The sequence below is a fragment of the Fistularia commersonii genome, chromosome 25, assembly GCF_037954325.1.
Source record: "Fistularia commersonii isolate RoL2024-O1a breed Wild chromosome 25, RoL_Fcom_v1.0, whole genome shotgun sequence".
Classification (NCBI taxonomy): Eukaryota; Metazoa; Chordata; class Actinopteri; order Syngnathiformes; family Fistulariidae; genus Fistularia; species Fistularia commersonii.
In genome coordinates this window covers 8,901,635-8,923,080 of record NC_141308.1, presented here as the reverse complement: position 1 = coordinate 8,923,080, position 21,446 = coordinate 8,901,635, and the positions used below count along the sequence as shown (strand labels likewise).

The window sequence follows — 21,446 nt, the reverse complement described above, 5'->3', positions numbered from 1 at the left end:
TGTAAACACGTTTTCTTAGCATTGTGGGAAATGTAGTTCAAATCAACAGCAACAATGGGCACGTACCATTTGTTTTTTCGTTTTTCCATCTTCCAACTGACTCGCCTGCTCCGAAGATCAGCTGACCTGACGAAAGACTAAAGCGACAAAACAAAACAAAACAAAACAAAACAAAACTGCAGTTACAAACAAACAGTACACGTTCTATGTTGTACATCAGTCCGGCCAAGTGCATCAGGAGTGGGAAAACAGACTGGGTTGATGCTACTCTAATGAGAATTAACAAAAATGTAGAAATGTAAGTATAGAAATATTTGATGTTTTCACATTTGTTTCATGAGCAGATGGGTTTTTCTATTTTCCTATCTCAGTTTCCTTTACAAATACAGCTGAGTTCGAAATATTCATCCACTCCATCATCTTGTTATAATTATGGTTCTTGAAAGTAGTGGATTACTTTATTTATTTACTAAGGATGGGACAATTGTTAGGGGGACGATTTTTGGCAAATTTTGATCAATTTAGTTATCAGCACATGTCTTAGCTTTAGTCTTACTCGACAGTTAACTGACAATCTTCAGGCTCAACTGACTTAAAGGTTCAAGATTTTTGATTGTCATATACTGTATGTTGTAAGAATGTGGTGATTCAGACAATGCAATGAAATTCTGAATTCTTAATTCTTATCACTATAATCATGTGTGGCAAAAGGCCCCAGTATAATCAGGTGAAGTAAAAGGCATAATTATATATTCATGCACTGTAAAGACCTGATTATACAATTATCTAACCCAAGCATATTGGTCTGTTGGGGTGAACAGGTAAACTGAAAAAAAGGGACAACAATGACACCAATAAAATTTATCTGAAAGTAAAAAAAAAGATAAAAAAGGTATTTGAACCAAGGCTCATACTACTTGAGAATGCATGTCCCATGGCTTTACATACCCACACCTTTTCACAATGAAAAAAGGATGTTTCACTGTGAAAAACTTAGGTTTTACACTCCATAGTATACACAAGTATATACTATACTTTGAAAAAGCTTAAGTCTTATAGAGTTTTAGACATCAGGTGCTGAAGCTTAGACTGGGACCTGACTTGGTCCATGGCTGGCCTTTCACTGGGGCTGTGCTCCTGCCTGAAAATTCACATCACCTCATGGACACATTTCCAGTTGTTAGAGCCAAAATAAAGGAAACCAATCTGACTAAAATTAGACAGTGAATGGTTTGGGACAGAATGCAGAGAAAATGAATGGGAGGGGGTTGTACATGTGACTTTGAATTGGAAAATAAAAACTAAATAAAAGATTTTGTTAGTGGCTTTCTTTTCTACGCAGCATGGAGGGCTCATATATTTGGTTCAGGACAAAGATTTCCACATAATATCTTTGGCATTTCATTACAATATTGCAGTCTATCTTAATATGTTGCTGCACAAAGAGGTAAGCATTTATTGTCCAAAAGGAAAATTGGTTTTGGGCAAAAGTGCAACACAAAGCAATAAATTATCATAATATACATGGACATAAAAAAACACAAAATGCCAGAAACTGCAATGGCCTATAATGGATAAACAACACACTCATAGTGTGCAGTATATTCTGTACATGCTAGGGTGATGAGTGTAAGAGGTAATGCAAAAAGAAAGTGTCTTCCCCAGTGTGTCCTGCAATCCGATTATAAACATGAACACGATGATTCAAAGTGCTGAACTGTGCAGCAAAATGACCCCGGATCAGTATATCTAACTAGAGCGAGTAAAATAGAGTATAGATCACATGGTACACAATATTCTAATAATCCAATAAATAATAGCTTAACTGTCAGAGATACATTTTTCGGCATTAAGAATCACAAAGAAATATGCCCTTGGGTGCTTTGGTGATGAGATTTGGTGTGGCTGTTCATTGAGTGATATAATGTATGTTGGCTAGAGGGAGATCTTAAAACAATTGTGGGATCCAAAATATACCTAAAGATAATAATATATCATCATTTAAACATGTGACAGGAAGCTAGCTGGCCAGTCTGACCACTGCTTTTTTCAGGCGGTACAATAGGGACAAATAACCCCACTTCCTATCACCATCCAGGCAATCTTCATCATTTCTGCAGGGCTCTTATTGTGTGCACATCCAGGATGTTTCACAATCATTGTGTTTGCTGGTAAAAAGTGATGGTCCTAAAATTCCTGTCCAGTGAAAGGGCCAACAATTGGGCCTTTGAGAACTTGAAGGCATTTACCCTCCACTTTCTGTGCACTGAATGCACCATTCACAACGTTCAGCAATCTTGCTTTTAATCAGGAAAATTGAAAAAGCACACAGACAGCTTCTAAAATAGACAAGTCTTATTAAAATAACTTGCAAGAAATAATGCTGTGAATAAACGAAGAAGGGCATAGATTAGACCTGGGCATTTAATGTCCGGTGGGCCACATCCGGCCCATTTTGCTTTTTTTAAATTTTTTTTTTTATCTGGCCCGCAAAACTATTTTCTTTGAATATCTTGATAAGTATTTTCAATCAAAATTGAATTTAGAAGCTCCTTATTTTTTCCTTTTGTTTAATTTTGTATGCATGATTATGTACAAAATGATGTCTGTACATTTCCATGATCATTAATGATTTTAAGGTTGTAATCAAATGCCAAAAATTTTAAATATTTCAATTGCAATTATCATTTTGTTCAGTTTACATGATACCTGTTGGCCTGCGCATAAAAATTAAATAAAAATGTGGCCTACCAACCAAAATAATTGCCCACCCCTGGCATAAATATAGCAACAAACAAAATGTCATCACGTATAGTACTGATGAAATTATCCCACTGTGAGTTTTCCCCGGATAGATCCTACTAAATGACTGATAAAGCATATTATTTCAATATCCTCCTTCGCTGGAATCTGCGGCTCCTCCCTCGGTCGAGGGTGCGAGGAAAGGAGGCGCAACTAAACGGGACGCGGCCGCAGTTACAAAACCTTAGCAGCGCATTGATCACGTAACTGCTTGTGTAAAGCAAAAACGTGCATCTCCGTCCACGCAGCTGAAGCTCATTGCTTCTCCTTTCTTCTCTGACTAGACTTTCGAGTGTAGTTTTTGTTCCGTGCATGTTTCTTTGCACCCAGAAGAGGTAAGTTCACATCCAAAGTAGTGTTTTCTTATTGATATGCAGCATGTTTCTCCCTCCCCCAGTCTGTGGACGTTTCTGTTTAATGGTAACCCCCACTCTTATTTCTCTTGTTTTCTTGCAGCTTTTCACTTTCATCCGCACCGAATTTCCTGGTTAAGTTACTCAACAACTTAAACAAAGAACCCGGGTATCTTTTCTTTTGCTCGTCTCGGCTGCACACCGGTAAAACCGTAATGTCTGGAAAGAAACGCAAGGCAACAACCTCCGGCCGCAGCGAGCCCGGCGCCAAGCAGCAGAAAGTGGCTCCCGGGAAGGAGGAAAAGCCTCCCGGCTGGTTGCAGGAAGTCCTGAAGGAGCAGAGGGAGGAAAACAAGGAGATGGAGTTGAATAACAGGCGCTTTCGTTTCATATCTGATACTGAAAAAGTGAAGCAGGGTTCCCAGGGTGTCCTTTACTGGATGACCAGAGACCACAGAGTACAAGGTAACACTCCAGTATGGAAATGTTAACTGATGTTTGTAGAAGGTCTTATTTATATTGAAAATTGGAAGGCATCAATTCTGTAAAAAAAATTGAAAAAATATATCTCAGTAATTTCAGTTTCCACAAAGCTCATTGACAATTTCAGTATAAGGGAATGAATGAACCAGTTGCTAGTATGAAAATCTCAAAAAAGCAACAAATTAAATAACAACAACAAAAAAATAAATTCATTTGAAAATGCATAACAATTTATCTGGATTGCAGCCCGAGTTTGGTTGAGTTATCAAATAACTAAATGAAAGATGATATGAACATTAAAACAAAGTATCAAGCGCAATGTCGGGGCTTGACTGTATTTAAAAGCCTAATGACACGTGTTTTTAAATGCTGTCTTTAAAAAAAGACAAAACATGATAATATAAGGGGAAGGCTATTCATCATGAACGGGACATCACAATGTTCCTGTGCCTCATCATTTTTAATTCCTCTTCCTTTAGCCGAAGGGAATATTCAACTCTTTGTACTTTTTAAGACCTTAAAACACTTTATAGCCTTAACTTTGACACTTTATATTTATTTGTATTTCTTATTCTCTCTCCTTCCTATTATTATCTATTATTGTTATGTTTTTCTTGAAACTCTGGCACAACAATATCCTTCGGGATAAATAAAGTTGTTCTTATTCTTATTTATGTCAGAAGGTGAAAATATATCTTTCAAGAGTAGTCATTTGAATATGATTGTTGTCCAAAGGCCCAGCCTACTGTAAATCCTACAATGAGGTGTCGCTCTTAGTTGGCAACATGTTTTGTCTGTGTGATTATTAGACAACTGGGCTCTGATCCACGCTCAGCGGCTCGCCCTGCAGGAGAACCTGCCCCTGCACGTCTGCGCCTGCCTGTTCGTCCCAAAATCTGAACTGTCCACCCTGAGACATTACAGCTTCCTGCTGAAGGGTCTGGAAGAAGTGGAAAAGGTACTGGTGTCATGTTTTTTTTTTTATGGGTTTACTGCCAGGAAAAGGTCACCCATTCACTTCTAGTGACAGACATTAAGCTCTAATTAGATGTCTTATTATAACCTCCTCAGTAATGGTGAAATCGACACAGTCCAAGAGATTGTATATGATTTCAGTGGCCTTTTGAAGCCATTATTAGTAAAATGAAGAAGTAACTTCGGAATGTATTGACCGTTATTGCAGATTACATAAATTATATAATATAATAAACTTTAAATATGAATAAAATAATATTAATAGTATAAGTTATATTTAAATTTTCTCAATTTTTCGGAATTATCTGAGCAAATGTGTGTAAATTACTCTTAAAATAAAGTGTAAAATTGCAAACGAATGATGATAATAATCACACAATTCCTGCCTGTTTTCAATCGGATATTAGGTGACTCACTAACTTTTTTTTTTTTTAATTAAAAAAAAAAAATACAATACAGGAATGCAATGTCTTAGACATCCAGTTCCACTTGCTGCACGGCCCAGCTGGGAACATCCTGCCCGGCTTTGTGTCTGAACACAACCTCGGGGCTGTGGTGACAGACTTCTCCCCTCTCCGGGAGCCGTTGCAGTGGCTGGAGGAAGTGCAGAAGAAGCTCCCGGAGGACATTCCCCTCATCCAGGTAAAGCACCACTGAAAGCCTTAACAATAAATGCCTTTCTCATTGAATAACGGTACCTTTCGTACTTATTGAAACCCTCTTTTGGTCTGACAGGTTGATGCCCATAATGTCGTCCCCTGCTGGGTAGCATCACCTAAGCTTGAGTACGGCGCCAGAACAATCCGGGGGAAAATCACCAAACTTTTACCGGAGTTTCTCACTGATATTCCCCCCGTGGAGACACACCCCCACACGGCCACGAGAACAGCCAAGGTACGTGAGAACGCCATCGGACTGTGTTTCACTAGGGCTCATTCATGCTCACATCACATTCGTAAGCGGACATGCCCATTTCAAACCCCATGCGTACTTAACATCGCCATGCATCTACTAGAGGGCAGTGCTGAGTTGTCCCCCAAATTCCATGTTCTGTTTCAGAAACAGGAGACAAAAAGAGGTAGTTTATGCTGCCATTAATGGCAATCAATGGCATTTGTGCTCTTCTTCTCTATTCCCTTCGCTCGCGCACTTGAGCAAAATGTACAACACTGCTCCCAATGACCTCCAGTGGAACTGCTATGTTTGGCTACACATTGCTCCTTGAAACATACAGAATTCTGCACGAAATGAATGTAGATGATGGTCAGAAGCCTTGTCCTTATCCAAATATAGCTTTGAGCTCAATGAGCCCTTACCTGTCAATACGCTGGCGCCCCCACAATATTTGTTTTCTTCCAACATTAAGGATGTCAGAATAACTCAAGACATCACATCTACACTATATCCATTTTTGTTGCCCTGGAAGTTTCCCCCAAGACGTTTAAGTAGCCGGAACATTGACATCTGCCAGTGAGGTCATTTGGTAGTTGGAAGTCAGATTGCTGCAATAAACTGTGAGGTTTCAACCTTCATCTGCTTCCTCCGAGCATTATTTTTTTTATTGATTGCAGAATGAAAAGACTATATCCATTCAGCAATCTGGAGGTTCTTATCCACTTTCCATTTTCCAATATTGGAGCTGCAGGGTGTGCACTGACGTTGAACACTCCGCCTCTTGTTTTTCTGCACTTCTAGTGTCTTGCCAGATGTTAAACAGATTGTTTTAAAAATAAAAAAATCTTCCAGCCTGTCAACTGGGAAGAAACCCTGGCCTCGCTGGATGTTGACCAAACAGTAGGCGAGCCGGAGTGGGCGAAGCCGGGCACAGAGGCGGGCTTGGCCATGCTGGAGTCCTTCATCGACGTGCGGCTCAAACTGTTCGGGGCTCAACGTAACGACCCCAACGCCCCGGCCCTCAGCCAGCTCTCCCCTTGGATCCGCTTCGGTGAGCAGCTAGAAAGCGAACGCGGCACACACACACACACACACACACACACACACACAGACAGGCTCGTGATTGCAGTGATATATCCTGTGTGATCATACGGACGGGGCTGAGCTCACAATATTTATGGGAGGTCTTTTATATTAATAGTCTTTTTGATTCACAATCCTGTTTGGTCGCAATAAAAGAGAATGAGAATAACAAAACATTTTCTTTTGAGATAAATAGATATTACAAATATTTCCTTTGGAGACATCATTTGCTGCTGGAAAAAAAAGATGTAATAAACTGCAGATGCGGCAGTATATTTTCTACACTCAGCATCTACCGCCTCTTGTTTTCTCCTCCTCAACTGCCTGCTTTTCCCTCACGTCAGGCCACATTTCCGCCCAGCGTGTGGCGCTGCAAGTTCAGAAGAGTGGGAAGAAAGCAGGCGAAAGCGTCTCCGCCTTCATCGAAGAGCTGGTAGTGCGTCGAGAGCTGACCGACAACTTCTGCTTCTACAACAAGAAATACGACAGCGTGGAGGGTCGGTTGAGTCATTGAGTCGCCGTAATAAACGGGTGTTGGGGGGACACAACCTTCTCACTTCTCGCTGATAATTGCACTTATACTTCTAAGCGGGTCATTTGTGTTTGGTTTTTGATACATGGGCCTCAGTTTTTTTAACTGCCTGCATGCTCAGAGTGCTGTTTTATTAGTTTGCCCCGGTGAAAACATCTAAAAGTTCAGGACTGTCTGTCACACCGGCGAGCTGATTTGATTTGGGTGTTTTGCATCACCTGCAAAATCCTAATGCTGTCATCGCTCACACGGGGCATCTCCTCACAGACTAACATAACATTCGAATTAACGGCGTAAGCGGCGCTGGAATGATTAGCTGTGTGTGTTGCTCAGGTGCTTACGATTGGGCGAAGAAGACCCTGAAAGATCACGCCAAAGACAAGAGGCCGTATCTTTACACCAGAGAGCAGCTGGAGAAATCCAAAACCCACGACAAGCTGTGGAACGCAGCTCAGGTATCTCATTCAGTCTGAAACAACTCCTGCTCTTCCCTTCCTTGACTGGTGATTTTTTTAGTCCCGAGGAGTCAAAGCTCAAGAAAGGAAAAGGCCATAATGTCCCAGCTCAATGTGAATATTCTCTTCGATGTCGGACTTTTGAGCGTACTGCGTTGGGCTTAAGGAGATGTGATCAATGTGTTTCACTATTCTCAGTTAACAAATGTGACAGATTAATAGCAATGGAGAATATTTGTCAGGTGCAGCTGTGCAAATAGATTCATTTAATAATAATCATCATTAATCCTTTCCTCTGTCGTGTGTCGCATTGCTTCATTAGTATCAGATGGTCACTGAAGGGAAGATGCACGGCTTCCTGCGGATGTACTGGGCCAAAAAGATTCTGGAGTGGACGTCTTCTCCCGAGGAGGCGCTCTCAATCGCCTTGTGCCTGAACGACCGCTACGAGCTGGACGGCCAGGACCCCAATGGCTTCGTGGGTGAGGAACAGACCCGTCCTCGCATGTCTGGCGCCGGTGCGTGCAGCCCCCCCCCCCAAATTCACGCCGTCTCCTCTGTGCTTGCCCTCCTTTCCAGGCTGCATGTGGTCCATCTGTGGGATCCATGACCAGGGCTGGGCGGAGAGACCCGTTTTTGGAAAGATCCGTTACATGAACTACAAAGGCTGCCTCCGGAAGTTCGATGTGGCTCGCTTCGAGAGGGAGTACTGTCCAAAAAACCTTTGAAGAAGGTGATGTTCAGATGGATGACAGAAGCCTCTGAGAACTTTGTTCTCCTGCAGCAACACCTCAGGGAGCCTTTGGAGCACAGCTTTCTGGTCTTTGCCGCTGTCGGGAATCTTTACTCGGGTTGGATCTCTTGATTCAGATTTGTAATGTTGTTGGATTGAGCTGTTTATTGGTGCTAAACATAAACAACATCATTTATACAATCCTTTGCAGGCCTGCACCGGAATATCCACTGTGCTTCTTTACATGTATGGTAAACAGTTTGTCTAGGATCTGATAAATCCTCTTATCAATTTAACCTGATTCTTTCAAACTCCGTCAGATTTCTGAACTTAATGCAATAAAGACTATTGCACAAAACCTACCACTTTGATTAATCCCCCTTCAGTAATATATTGCTTGATTATATTTATATATTAACTTATCATGCAGTGTTGTGTTTCTCAACGGTTCATTGCTAACTTTTTTATTTTTTAACACTAATTTGAAAAACAGATTAACAGCTAAGGCTGGGGAATCAATAGAAATGTGGATTTGCAATGACTTTAAAAGTACTATTCTTAAAAAGATAAAATAACTCAAATATGATTTTCCTGAAAATTAACATAAATCTATTTTACCGGAAAAATGACTTTAAAAAAAAAAATTAATATCAGGAACAAAATACTTTTCGAGGATAGATCATAGACTTATCAAACCTCTCAATGCAGTGCTGAATATAAAACTAATCACTGTTTGTTATCTCTGAATTCGTGTTTACCATACTAAAGCAGACGTCATTATTTATGTGTATAACAAAAGGAAGCGTCTGAATGTCATGACACTCATTTTTCCATTTCACCAGCCCTAATGGGTACCGTATTACGTTTGCAAAGAGAGTTACATTGCAGCTGCAAATGTAGTTAGTGAACGCTGATGTAATTAACTTAAGAGAGAAAAAAAAACTAATTAACTGCAACCTCAATAATAGATGAAAACAACCCTTTCAGGAAATAACACACACACACACGCACACACAAAAAAGACCTAACAAATTACAGCATTTAAACCTCACCATAATATAAGCTGTTGCAGAAACATGTTCCACATAGACCACATTTGACAAGAATATGCTTGTCCTGATGTGGTCTGAAGATATTTTAATTATATTTGTGTTGGATTAAATTATAATTTCTTGCTTCAAATCTCCTGATAAGATTCAGTCACGCGCTAATAAATATTAGCTCCTTGCTGCCCCATAAACTGCCTGAAAACGAGCAAACATCTTAGTGTCACCGAATGGTCGCTGCTGCACGTATCTGATGTTTAACCGATGCATTTTCTCATAAGTCTGGTCGTGGCGATGACAACGTTGTACAATCCGATGATATCGTGAAAGAAAATACAAGAGAATGCGATTTGAAGTCTTTATAAGTTAAAGGTCAAGCACATAATTCAGTAAACCTTTTTTCAGTCCATAAATAACGCAGGTTATCACTGAGGGGACAATGTTATTATTTTTTTTTACATATGCAAGTAAATATAAGAATTAACAAGCAAAGCTTCTTGCAAGACTTATACAGTACTGAACCACATGCCGCCACCTCCAGCTTGATCTTAATATCATCAAATTCACCTGAAATATAACAAATGCGATCTATGAAAAAAAACAGCAAGAAATCGCCCAAAAATCGAATTGATAACTCGCATCGGGGAACATCCAAGAAAGCAACCTCAAAATCCTTATAGGTTTAACTCCCCTGCTTTGCATTATGTGTCTGTACTGGCCTCATTATTCCAGGGCTGGGTATCAGAGGGGTCTGGGATCACCGGGCAGAGTGAAACCACCGTTTTCAGAATATAAATATGAACGCAATGATGATGTGGCACATGAATAGTAACAATTTGTCGTTGATGAAACATTTCAGTGTGACAAGAACAGGTGGACAAAGAAGACGAGAGCCCGTCAGCATGACCGATAACGGCATCCACAGATGAGATGTGACAACTGTGACTTTCTTTTACTCTCCCAAGGTCGTTTCACCTCCCCACATCCTGGTGTTTGAGTTTTTACCGGAAAAGAACACTTAAACGCGCAGCTGCTGTGCCTTTGACAAATAATCTGTCCGGAGACAAGTGAGACAAGGAGAAGATGAAGGCGGACATGGAGTGGCGGTGCTTAATCAACGTGCTTTTTGATACCGCTTTACCCTTTCATCTGTGATATTTAAAACCCCCTTAATTACTTTTTGCTCAGAATGACATTCACCGTAATTCTGAGCTTATTGTGCCAAGTGCCTGTCTGAATAATATCACAACCATGACATTTAAATATTGATCAGTCAATGTAATTTACATGTGGGAAAGGGGAAAATTACTTCAAAAAGGTGTTTTTTACATTATAATTCAGAAGATATGGCCTCGTATTTACAAGCAATCCCTCATAGTCCGACATCTGCCTGGGATCTGTGATCATGCATTGCTGTTGTGGCTTATTACTGTTAGTTCAGCCCTTCATTCTCTGCACCTCCCGACTTATTCTGCTCAGGGTTACAGAGGGAGGAGGCGGCAGAGTCCACTGCAGATGAGAGGCCAGTGCCTTTTCCACCTCATGTTAGCTTTCCTATTTAACCTTCACAGCATCTCTTTTCAAGGACAGTACAAGCAGAACAAGCGAAGCATATAAACAAGAGTCAACAGAGCTAAACAGCGATTCACTGGGCCACTGCCGCATCAAAATTACATTTTCTACACCTTTGATAATAGATAATGTTGATGTTTAGGGGACAGGAACATTTTGAAATCAAAACAAAGTAAAGGCTTTGCTCAGTTAATCAAGTCAGTTGAGTTTTTAGGAACCATTCTGTTGTTTTAAATGTCTGTGGGGGAAACCAGGGGCCTCGGATTACCGCGATGTTACCATATAATGACATTGCGAGAGATAAAAGTGTTTGCAAAAACATTCACGCTGTCGTGTGAAAATTCGCACTGAATCGTTATGCATTTGTCCATCCGTGACAAATACTCAATCTTATAGCTTTTTTCTCCATGTCTGCTTCTGTTGGCCAGACAGGCATACAATACACACCGTACGCTAAATGCTGCACCAACTGCTTTGAATCATCTTTGCAATACATCAGCGTCACGTTCGTAGAGGAAAGGGCATGCCTGGCGGGTAAACGGGGATAACATTTACATTTCTCGTTTGATTTTGATAGGTCACCTCGTATCAAAGGGTGAACCCTTCTTAGCGTGAAAAAACAGGTTTTGTCTCGGTTATCGAGAATTACGACGCTCATAATCACTGTCAGATGATGATAGTAATTTACAATGAATAGTAAAACTGGTGTTTGCCAAAGGCTGGTGTATGTGGAGTCACAAAACACTTTGATTGTTCACAAAGCCATGGATGTTGATAAGAACCACGTTTTGGATGCAACCATGTAAATGAATTCATTTACAGAGCGGGCGGCTAAACATGGTATTCTGTTATGATGATGTAATATATATGTAGATTGCCATTCATTAGTGCTGGTGGGGCCCAGTGATAGCACTGCATCAACAGATTTGTATATTTCCAGCTCATCCTTGTCTTCTCTTCCCCCTCCGTTTCATTTACTATTTCAATTATTCATTTACTCCAAATTATTGACCTGGTGACATCATATTTTCCCCTTGTGCTTCCCTTCCTTCTCCGTCCCTCATAATTCAATCTGTTTGTTCTCACCCAAAGACGCAAAGAAAAAAACACTGGTGTGGCTCTTGGATTCTTTGCATTCAATTCGGTTGTTTTGCAAGTATTTTAGCTGTGATGTTTACATGAAAGAAATTTTAAGTCCCAGAGCCGGTTGCACATTGAACACAAAAACAACTTCAGAGACTTATGACTGCATATCTGTCAGAGTTATAGCAATGAACAAATAATAATAATAATAATGATAATAATAATAATAACAATAATAATAATATCTTACTAGCAGCACTGATGTTCACAAGCAGACCATATAGAGTCACAACACTATTTCTTGGGGAAAAACAGTAAACATACATGCTTTCATTAAATAATAGAGGAGCACTTTCTTTTTTTCAGAGCATTAAAAATGAGCTGATAAATATTCACGTGTGGCAGTGTTCGTTAAGGGAATCTTGGGTAATCTAAATCCAGTCAATTTATATCACAATGGAGCTATTATTTCATTATGAATTAATAATTCAGCAACTATTTCAGAATATAATGGAAGTAGGAGTAAGGCACGTTCAGTTACGGGTTAGAAATTTTGCAAACAAGCTGTTTATATGCCTTCCTCGCGTTTGCATCCGATTTTAATTCTGTCTGTTGGGATGAAAAAATAACATATTTTACAACCGAGCTGATATAAATTCACTCTTGGCTCTGACAGCATGCTACTGTTGCCAAGGGAAGCCGCATGGCAGTAAAGGGGAAAGGCTGGAAATCTAATCCATCATATTTCACACAACATGCAATGAGTACATTCGCCGTGTGCCCAAATAGAAATGGCCTTCCTTCGAGACAGTTAATGGGTTAGAATTGCCATGTGCTGAAATGCCCCTGTCATTTGTATGATAATTTCTATGTAAGTACAGACTGTGACCTCACAGCTGCTAATGTGGCTGCATCTGAAGCCTATTCGGTGCGTAAGGTCTATGTTCGCATGTAAGAACTCAAGAATTCAAAGGTTGCTTAAATTATTCTCTTAAGTGGGATTAACTCTTTCCGTCCTCTAGCTGGATATTACAAAATACGAACTCATCACAAAGACTTTGCACTATCTCCAACAGACAAAGCAATGGCATAATCGTTTTTCAATTTTATAAAATAATTCAATGATCCTTCTAGAAAAAAAAAAAAATCATTCACCTTATTTTTTTGTTTGCATCCACCTGTTTCCAGTGTATTTAAACTTGGTTTGTCAAACTTTCATGTCCAGCCTTTACTGCTGAGTGATTTCTCATGTAGGGTCCTTTCTGAGTTGGTGGTTTTGTGCCAGATGCTATTGTGACAGGTAACGTGGCGAAACATTTCCCTAAACCTTGAGGACATGAGGTTGTAGAGGATAGGGTTGATGACGGAGCTCAGGTAGAAGCAGACTCCAGAGATGATGTGGATATGCTCAAAGAGCTGCAGGTGATGCACGGATGAAGTGTCCATGTAGCTCCACATCAGGCGGTCCACATGGAAGGGAGCCCAGCAAAGGCCGAACAAGACCACTAGCACGCCTGGTCAGGAAGAGATTAGTTAGATTTTAACCAAAATCTCAAATAAACCGAGCACGTACAAAAACAAACCTGATGATGAACTGATTTTAAATGACACTCACACAACATTTTGGTCACTTGCAGGTTGCGTTGGCTCAGTCTATGCTTGCGGGACCTGGTGAGATCTTTGGGGGAATAACTGCCTCTGTTATCCATCTGGCTCACTATCTTGTTCTTGTGTAGCTGCAAGCCAATGCGCAGGTACAGAATGCTGATTGTCAGCATCGGCAGGAGGAAGAAGGCCAGAGTAGAAATCAGAATTATCAGGTTGTAGATCCATTTGGGCCAGACAACATCTGTGGGTTAAGATGCAGCAAAAAAATGGATAGCTTTGAAATGCATGAGAAGATACGCTCATAAACTATGGACATGCAACTGCAAACCTACATTGGCATTCTGCACTTCTATACAGCTCGATACTTACGGCAAATTGCAGATTGAGGGAAGTTTCGCCCAAATTTTGAAGGCAGCTCCTCAACCCCGTGAACAACGGTGTTGGGTACGGCACACAGCATCGACAGCATCCATAACATGAAGATTACTTTCTTGATGTGCGCACGCGTGACTATGGATTTGACTTTGAGGGGGTGCACCACCGCAATGTAGCGCTCCATGCTGAGCGCCGTCACGTTCAGGATCGAAGCGAAGCAAACCGTCTCAAACAGGAAGGTTTTGAAGTAGCAGCCGCCCTTCCCGAGCAGGAAGGGGTAGTTCTGCCGCATCTCATAGAGCTCCAGCGGCATGCCTAGCAACAACACCAGCAGGTCGGACACTGCCAGGCTCAGGAGATAGTAGTTGGTGGGCGTGTGCATAACCTTGTAGTGCAAAATGACGGCACAAGTGAGGGAGTTGCCCAGGACGCCCACCAAGAAGATGGTCAGGTAGATAATGCACACTGGAAGAAAGACGTGTGACGTCTGCGGCCCCAGGTGCATGCTCAAATACTCCTCTTCACTCTGGCACAGTTCAGCCACGTCCTGATCGTCGGCTTTCTCCAGAACCCAGGAGATATTCATCCCGCAAATCACAGCTGCCTCGGGGCAACCCATGTCATTAAAAATCGTCGCATTGGTCGTGGAAAGAACTGCAAGGGAGCAATTTTGTCTCAGCATGTTGGCACGAAGGATCGGGATACTCTTCACCTAATAAGGACATCAAAAGGGAAAAATGTTACATTTTGAAGCTGCAGGATTCCATAGGATTTACAATTTCAGTCTGATGTGCTGGTTGTGAAGAGTGCTGCTAAGCTGGCCATGAGGTTTAAAGTATAATTGGTAATCGTATTACCTTACGCGTAATGCCACATTGGTCTTCAAGAAATTTATAGCGTGTCATTGTAGCATGAGGAGACTGAGTCACAAATCCTACATGTCAGATGTGACAAGTAAATTGTGTGAGACTGAAGCAGCTGAAAGGTGCACCTCTCCTCATGGATTCACTCTCCGGGGCTCTTGATTCGGCCACGGCGGGAAATTATTGGCAGCATCCAAAAAAAAAGTAACTCCCTGCAATTCTTACACATTCAAGTCATGGTACCCATTGATAATTCTTATTATGGTGACAGGACTTGATTTGCAATTTCTTGATAATGCATCACTTCTACTCCAAGAGGCTCCATCAACAGTGAAAAAGCCTCTTGGATCATAGGTGAAATATTTTCAAGGAATCACTCAAGCCCCGTTAAGTTCTGATTCGGCAACAATTAGGTTTGAAGGGTTTAATGATGATTTATGAGACAGGATGTGACCAGATGACACAATAACAAGATCTAAGCAAGGCCACGTCATTGGGCACACACAGAACGCTAGTTTGATTGGAAATTGTTTGCGTATTTGCCATTTCAAGTACATAAAATTGTAAAATAAAAAATCTAATAATGAAATAAAATATGATAAAATAAGATAAAAGACCCTGTACACTCTGACAGGCAGATTCAAAAGCCAGGGTTTGTTATGGTGTCATTTTTATCAGTGTCCTTGTCAATGGTAAATGAAGCTTTTGATGGCACCATCAATACCGTGCACAAGGGGCTTTGGATCAGCATGGTGGCTTCAGTGACAACATCAAGGCAACCTTCATACCACAGACATCACAAAGGCAGGGCTGTGGAAGAGGAGGGTGAGGGGATTGGACTGGCCTCCGTGCAGACATGAGCTGTCCTCAGTGGAGAAAGGCATTGGATAATGAAGAGCAAAGCACAGTGGCAAACCCTTGATTACAGCGTGAGGACAATAAAACACCTGAAACCCTGGATACTGTCTTCAATCCCCAAATTTGCTAAAAAGAAAAACAATATTAAAAAAATGATGCGTATTCCACATGTAGAAACACAGCCCAGAAATAAAATGCACCATTTCATGTTAATATTTATATAATTAAAAACAAAAATGTAAATTCACTGATTAATCTCCCACTCTAACTCTTAATTATCTATTATATTTTATCATTATTATATTATACCATTTTTGTTTTTCCATCAATGTCTGGCACAAGACTGTATCTGTAAACTTGAAAAGGGAATGCATCGGTGAAGATGGGAGCATCGTACAGCAAAACAAAATTACATGTTAATGAATAAACACAGTTAGAAAAATAGTAGCCTTAAATGCCACAACATAACCAGACCCTTTTGGCTGGATTTTGCCTGAGATATTTGCCCAAATTCCTTCTATATTTAACCACATCCAGTATCCACAGTACTATGGCAACTAGCCTTAAACTACTTTAACCAGGAGCTGAGAACAGCAATCAGACAAAAGTAGTTTTATAGGCAAAGTGAGTTCATTCATTTATTGTTTTTTAATATGAAAATTAATAATTACTTAGTTAATGGCAAATTAAATGCTACTTATAATGAATTGGGACATTAATGATTCTGAAATAAAAGTGTTTTCTGTCTGTTTTAAATTCAATTTACAGCATTCACACTTAAATGATAATCATACCATCACTCTAGCTACTACTACAACTAATAATAATAAAATTCTACTAATACTATTATTATTATTATCATTATTGTTATTATTGTTGATGATGATGATAATAATAATAAGAATTCTGTTTATTGCAATTGTAATGATAATGGCAATAATAAAGTTATGCAGGGTATCGTCTCATTTTTTCAGTTCTGTAAGAACTATTTTTTTCCTACAGTTACTTTGTTAATCCAGTATAAATAAAACAGTTGTCGTGTTAATAAAACAAGTAGATAAATAAAATCTATGCAAGGAACAAAAAAAAGCACCTGTAGCAGATTCCTCAAGAACTGTATCCTCTTCCTCTTTACAAAATGAGCGGGATTTGAAGCGATATGGCGTGAAGGGTGGCCATATTCCTCTTTGTTGTGGAGTTTTGCCGCTACTTTATCTGAACTGTTCTGGTGCACGAGTGTGTAAGAGCTACTGTATACGGCAGGATATGAGCAGCCGTGTTCACCCCTCCTCTCCCCCTTGTTCTCTCTCCCACTCTCTTTCTCTCTCCCGCTCTTTCGCTCTCTGTATCCATCACTGGGTAACTTTGTCGCCAGACTTACTCATTTGCCACCTTCGTGATCTTCCTCTGCCCCAATTCAACTTCCTGTGACCTTTATTCCTCTCCTGCCCTTCTTTCCCTCTATTTCTCTCACGAGCACAGAGATACAAACGCGCGCACATTCATCATTAACTTTTGTATGCAAGGCCATAGAAACCAAAATTTGTCATCCCATGGTCCATTATTTTTCTCACTGAAAAGACCGCAGCAGTGAAGCGCACTGGAAATGAAGGTTGAAGATTAGTTTGACCCTAGAAAACATGGTCAATCGTAGGTGGAATGAAGAATACATTCCATTTTCTGTTTATTTCTGTGTATCCACGTTAAATACTAATAAGATACCCCCTTTGTGTAGGTTGTGGGGTAATGAGAATTCCTAAAAGAAAAAGAGGGTTATTTTTAACATGTGCAATAACACTCTTGGACAGTATTTCCACCAATCAGTGGGAGCATAAAACCGGTGTCAAATCTCAAGATAAAAACAAAGTGGATCAAATTAATGGGAAACAACTGGTCTAAGTGTGCAATATTATTAAATAGCATTCACCATCATTAGCCTGGGTCACAGCAAATACTAATAATGCTAATATTAAACCAACATGATGATAAACTTGAAGCCAAAATAATTTCACAGAGCATATTTTACACAACCAATAAGTCAAGTATGTATGTGTGTGTGTTTGTGTGTGTGTGTGTGTTTGTGTGTACTGTACGTTTTACTTTAATCCATAATGCTCATAGGACATTTCCCAGCTGCAAACCAAAAGAATAATTAATAAGAAAAAAAAAACCTCACATTGGGAATATTTGTGCTCAGATGAGAGCCAAAGAAATATTTGACATGCTGAGTATTAATATGCAAATAAATTAGCTCAATATGTGTTACATTTGCATTCAGTCAAGTGGGGATGGGAGCGGAAAATTCTGTCAGTGCAGTACATCCATATAGCTCTTCTCCGAAGGGAAATTCTGGGGTTCGGCCAGGAGCAACCCTCTTTCGCCCATACGCCCCAGACCTCACACACACACACACATATTTTTCCATCTTCCCCAAGAGTGCTGCTTTCTTAAAATACTGTTTTTAATCTAAATAGAGATTCTCAAGGTGTTATCCAGCGGGAACATGACTTGACAACGGAAAAGAGATGGAGAATTGATTGCATTTATAAAGGTCCCGGTCAAGTGTCCTCGCCACTAAAAAAGACCACTTGGAGCAATGGTGTTACATTCACCCGTTCACAACTGTTCATGCAGGCAGGCAGGACTCTATACAAGGAGCCGGATCTTTAGCACGCTCACACACACTCTGCTCATTGATGACGGAGCAGAGCATCAATAGCGGCTCGGGATGTTGGATTTTGTTCAAGGGCATTTTGACATGACTCAGTGGGATCCCTATGATTACTGATGTCAGGCTGCTAAACTCTCTCCATTGCCAAAATTAAAAAAAACGTATTTCCAATATATATAAATATACACTGCTCAAAAAAAATAAAGGGAACACTTAAAAAAACACATCCTAGATCTAAATGAATGAAATATTCTTATGAAATACTTTGCTCTTTACACAGTTGAATGCGCTGACAACAAAATCACACAAAAATGATCAATGGAAATCAAATGTATTAACCCATGGAGGTCTGGATTAGGAATCACACTCAAAATTAAAGTGTAAAAACACACTCCAGGCTGATCCAACTATGATGTAATGTCCTTAAAACAAGTCAAAATGAATCTGTGTTGCTTCCTGAGTGGACACTATGATTTCACAGAAGTGTGATTGACTTGGAGTTACATTGTGTTGTTCAAGTGTTCCCTTTATTCTTTTGAGCAGTATATATATATAAATGTATGTATGTATGTATGTTAATCTTAAACCTTAAGCAAACTGCTAGTTGGTGAACGTCACAGCAGATGTCCAGGTCCACTTTATCCACTTTGAGCCTTCAATTTAACCTTTTTTTTTCTGACTGAACTATTCCCACTGCATGGTTCACTCCATTTTGGTTGTTTGTATCCTCCCCTGTCTCTTTGTGCTATGACAGATAACACTGTTTTCCGAATCTGAATCTGATAGAACCCACCCGCCACTGGAGCCATGACACCCCCGGGTCGTGTAAATTGCTCTTCTGTGCCCAATGGACTGAGACAAAAGATGCCCGATCGTGAACTACGACACCTTGTCCGTTACGAAGAACGTAAAGAGGTGGAAAATGGAAAGGAGATAAAATGGTTGACATCAACTATTTTGTCAGAGCACAGAAATAAAGGCTTTTTGGGATATTTCTTCTGTCTTACCTTTTAAATTTATTGCAGTTCGGGGGAACAATACACATGACGGATCTTGACACCCTTGTTTTTCATTTTGACTGTCGCACTTATTCAGATACTGTACTTTTTGGTGCCTTCCAGTGGACAGAAGTAAGAGACAGTGTAGAAACGTAGTTCGTTGCATTCAGCTGATTAGGAAATACTCATTTGAAGACATTGGGACTTGTTTACGTCAACCCCGTCCTGATCAGTGTGCAACATGAGATGCTGTCCATCAGTTGGAGTAAAAACGCTTTGTTTTGTCATGCATTAGATGAACCCCATCTCTTAAAATGTAGTTGTTTTGACCGATTCTTCATTTTTTGAATATATATTTAGGCGGTGTTAATCCCCAAACACCAAGACAAATTAAAAATGCTCAATCAACAAAAGGCCAGGCGTCTGGGATTTTTTTTTTTTCTAATTCATTCCATGTGGTGAACAATTGTTATTTCACCATCAAATCGCGTATATCCAATGAATAAAAGCCTACGCTGCTCTCAATACCCAATTCTCAGCTTCTGGTTTTTACTTCCTTGGGCTTTTGTACAATTATATAGACTCCATACTGTCACTGCAGAGGAACAGGAACATCAACCCTGAACAATTATCACACATTATGGGTCAGGCCAGAGGTTTTATCTACAGTGCGTGGAAACATATTGTGCCGGGTGCTGCTTTTTAAGCTCATATATTTCCGGCACAAACTGCTTCTTCCCCTCGGTGATAAGGAAATGTCTTTCAGCACGGATATTGAAGGAAAACAACTGGAGTTGAACGGTCAGATTCAGGAATTTTGAACTGTTTTTTTTGGGATCAGATATGTAAAACCAGCAGCATAGCAACGTGTCCCTGAAAAATCAGAGAACGTTCTAGCTGCTCTTGTTGAAATTTATCACCCTGAAAAATATGAAGCATTTAATGCGAGGCCGCGCGGTTACGGTGGAGCCCCCGGTAGCCGATGGCAGCACACGGTGTGACGAAACTCCTCGCCGCTTGCAGCATCATGAATTTTGTCAGGATGATTTATTTTAATTACAGCCAGCTCGGACTCCACCTGTGCTGGCAGAAGGTTGCAAGGGGGACTTGCATATATAAGATTCAGTCAGTGTAGTTTATAAGTTTGTTATAACCGCGCTAATGGAATCAAGCTCGTGTATCATCGGCATACCGATTTAATTAAGTGTCTTTGGACTCTTAAAACCCCGAACCTGTGTTCAAAACGTGTGAGTTGAATAGCTATAAACGTCTCCTGAAGACGTTTTTACTGCTCCTCTCGTGCAAATTCAGCTCTCGTACAAGTCCTTAGGTTATAAAACTCTTCTCATCTCCAAAGATCCACTTCTAATCACAAAACAAACCAGCTAATGCATTAATATTCTCTTGGCTAATGGGTGCCAGTGTGTTTTATTATAAGAGCAAGTAATATTCTTTGCGTGAGTTACATTTTGAAGCTTGTGGGGAAGTACCACCTTGGGAATATTAGTGCATCTTTTCTCCTTTGAGAAGAAAAGAGAATGAACTCTACAGGGCTGTTTGTCGCTGTCAGGGCCTTTATTTATGGCAAGATATAGATCCAGAACTGGATGGAGACTGCAAGGATGCCAAGCATCGTAAAACCAAACAGAAGCTAAATCACTAGTTGTTGATCGGGAGAGAAACTTGGACTTCGCTGTGTTTTAGGTCTTTGAAAAAAAAAATGCTTTGATTTTTAGTGATATTTATGCACTTAAACATGTACTCACAAATGCACAGATCTCACCTACACCTTTTATTCTTTAGAAATCGAGCTACACACGCACATTCGGAGTACAAATTCCATTTACAAAGTACCAACAGATGAATTGAGATGCAATTACATAACACTTTTATGTGCATTTATTCATATTTTACCGAACAATAGCCCAGCAGAGGTCAACCACTGTCGGCTGGTCTTTATTTGTACACCGATATTGTGGAAACAGAGCACTTAGATGGGGGCATTTATGCAAATGCGACATTCAAAGAATATCGTTTTGATTGTATTTGATACATCCTTAAT

The 21,446-nt window shown here is 40.2% G+C and overlaps 1 protein-coding gene and 1 pseudogene across 1 annotated transcript; one reads left to right on the top strand and one right to left on the bottom strand.

Annotated features, from left to right (window-relative positions):
• Window positions 1-3,017: 3,017 nt before the first annotated feature.
• Window positions 3,018-8,661, top strand: cpdp (CPD photolyase). The gene is made up of 10 exons (XM_086172425.1): window positions 3,018-3,137; window positions 3,259-3,620; window positions 4,448-4,596; window positions 5,073-5,255; window positions 5,349-5,507; window positions 6,360-6,558; window positions 6,935-7,087; window positions 7,456-7,577; window positions 7,900-8,059; window positions 8,157-8,661. The coding sequence occupies exons 1-10, from the start codon at window positions 3,115-3,117 to the stop codon at window positions 8,303-8,305; spliced, it is 1,659 nt and encodes a 552-aa protein (XP_086028551.1). The 5' UTR covers window positions 3,018-3,114; the 3' UTR covers window positions 8,306-8,661.
• Window positions 8,662-13,226: 4,565 nt separating this feature from the next.
• On the bottom strand, window positions 13,227-14,613 carry LOC147219149 (neuromedin-U receptor 1 pseudogene; annotated as a pseudogene).
• Window positions 14,614-21,446: the final 6,833 nt, after the last annotated feature.

Coding starts and splice junctions, on each gene's coding strand:
- cpdp (XM_086172425.1), top strand. CDS start 3,115: ATGTTTCTTTGCACCCAGAAGAG. Junction 5,508..6,359: donor CGGCCACGAGAACAGCCAAG/GTACGTGAGAAC, acceptor AAAATCTTCCAG/CCTGTCAACTGGGAAGAAAC. Junction 7,088..7,455: donor GAAATACGACAGCGTGGAGG/GTCGGTTGAGTC, acceptor TGTGTTGCTCAG/GTGCTTACGATTGGGCGAAG.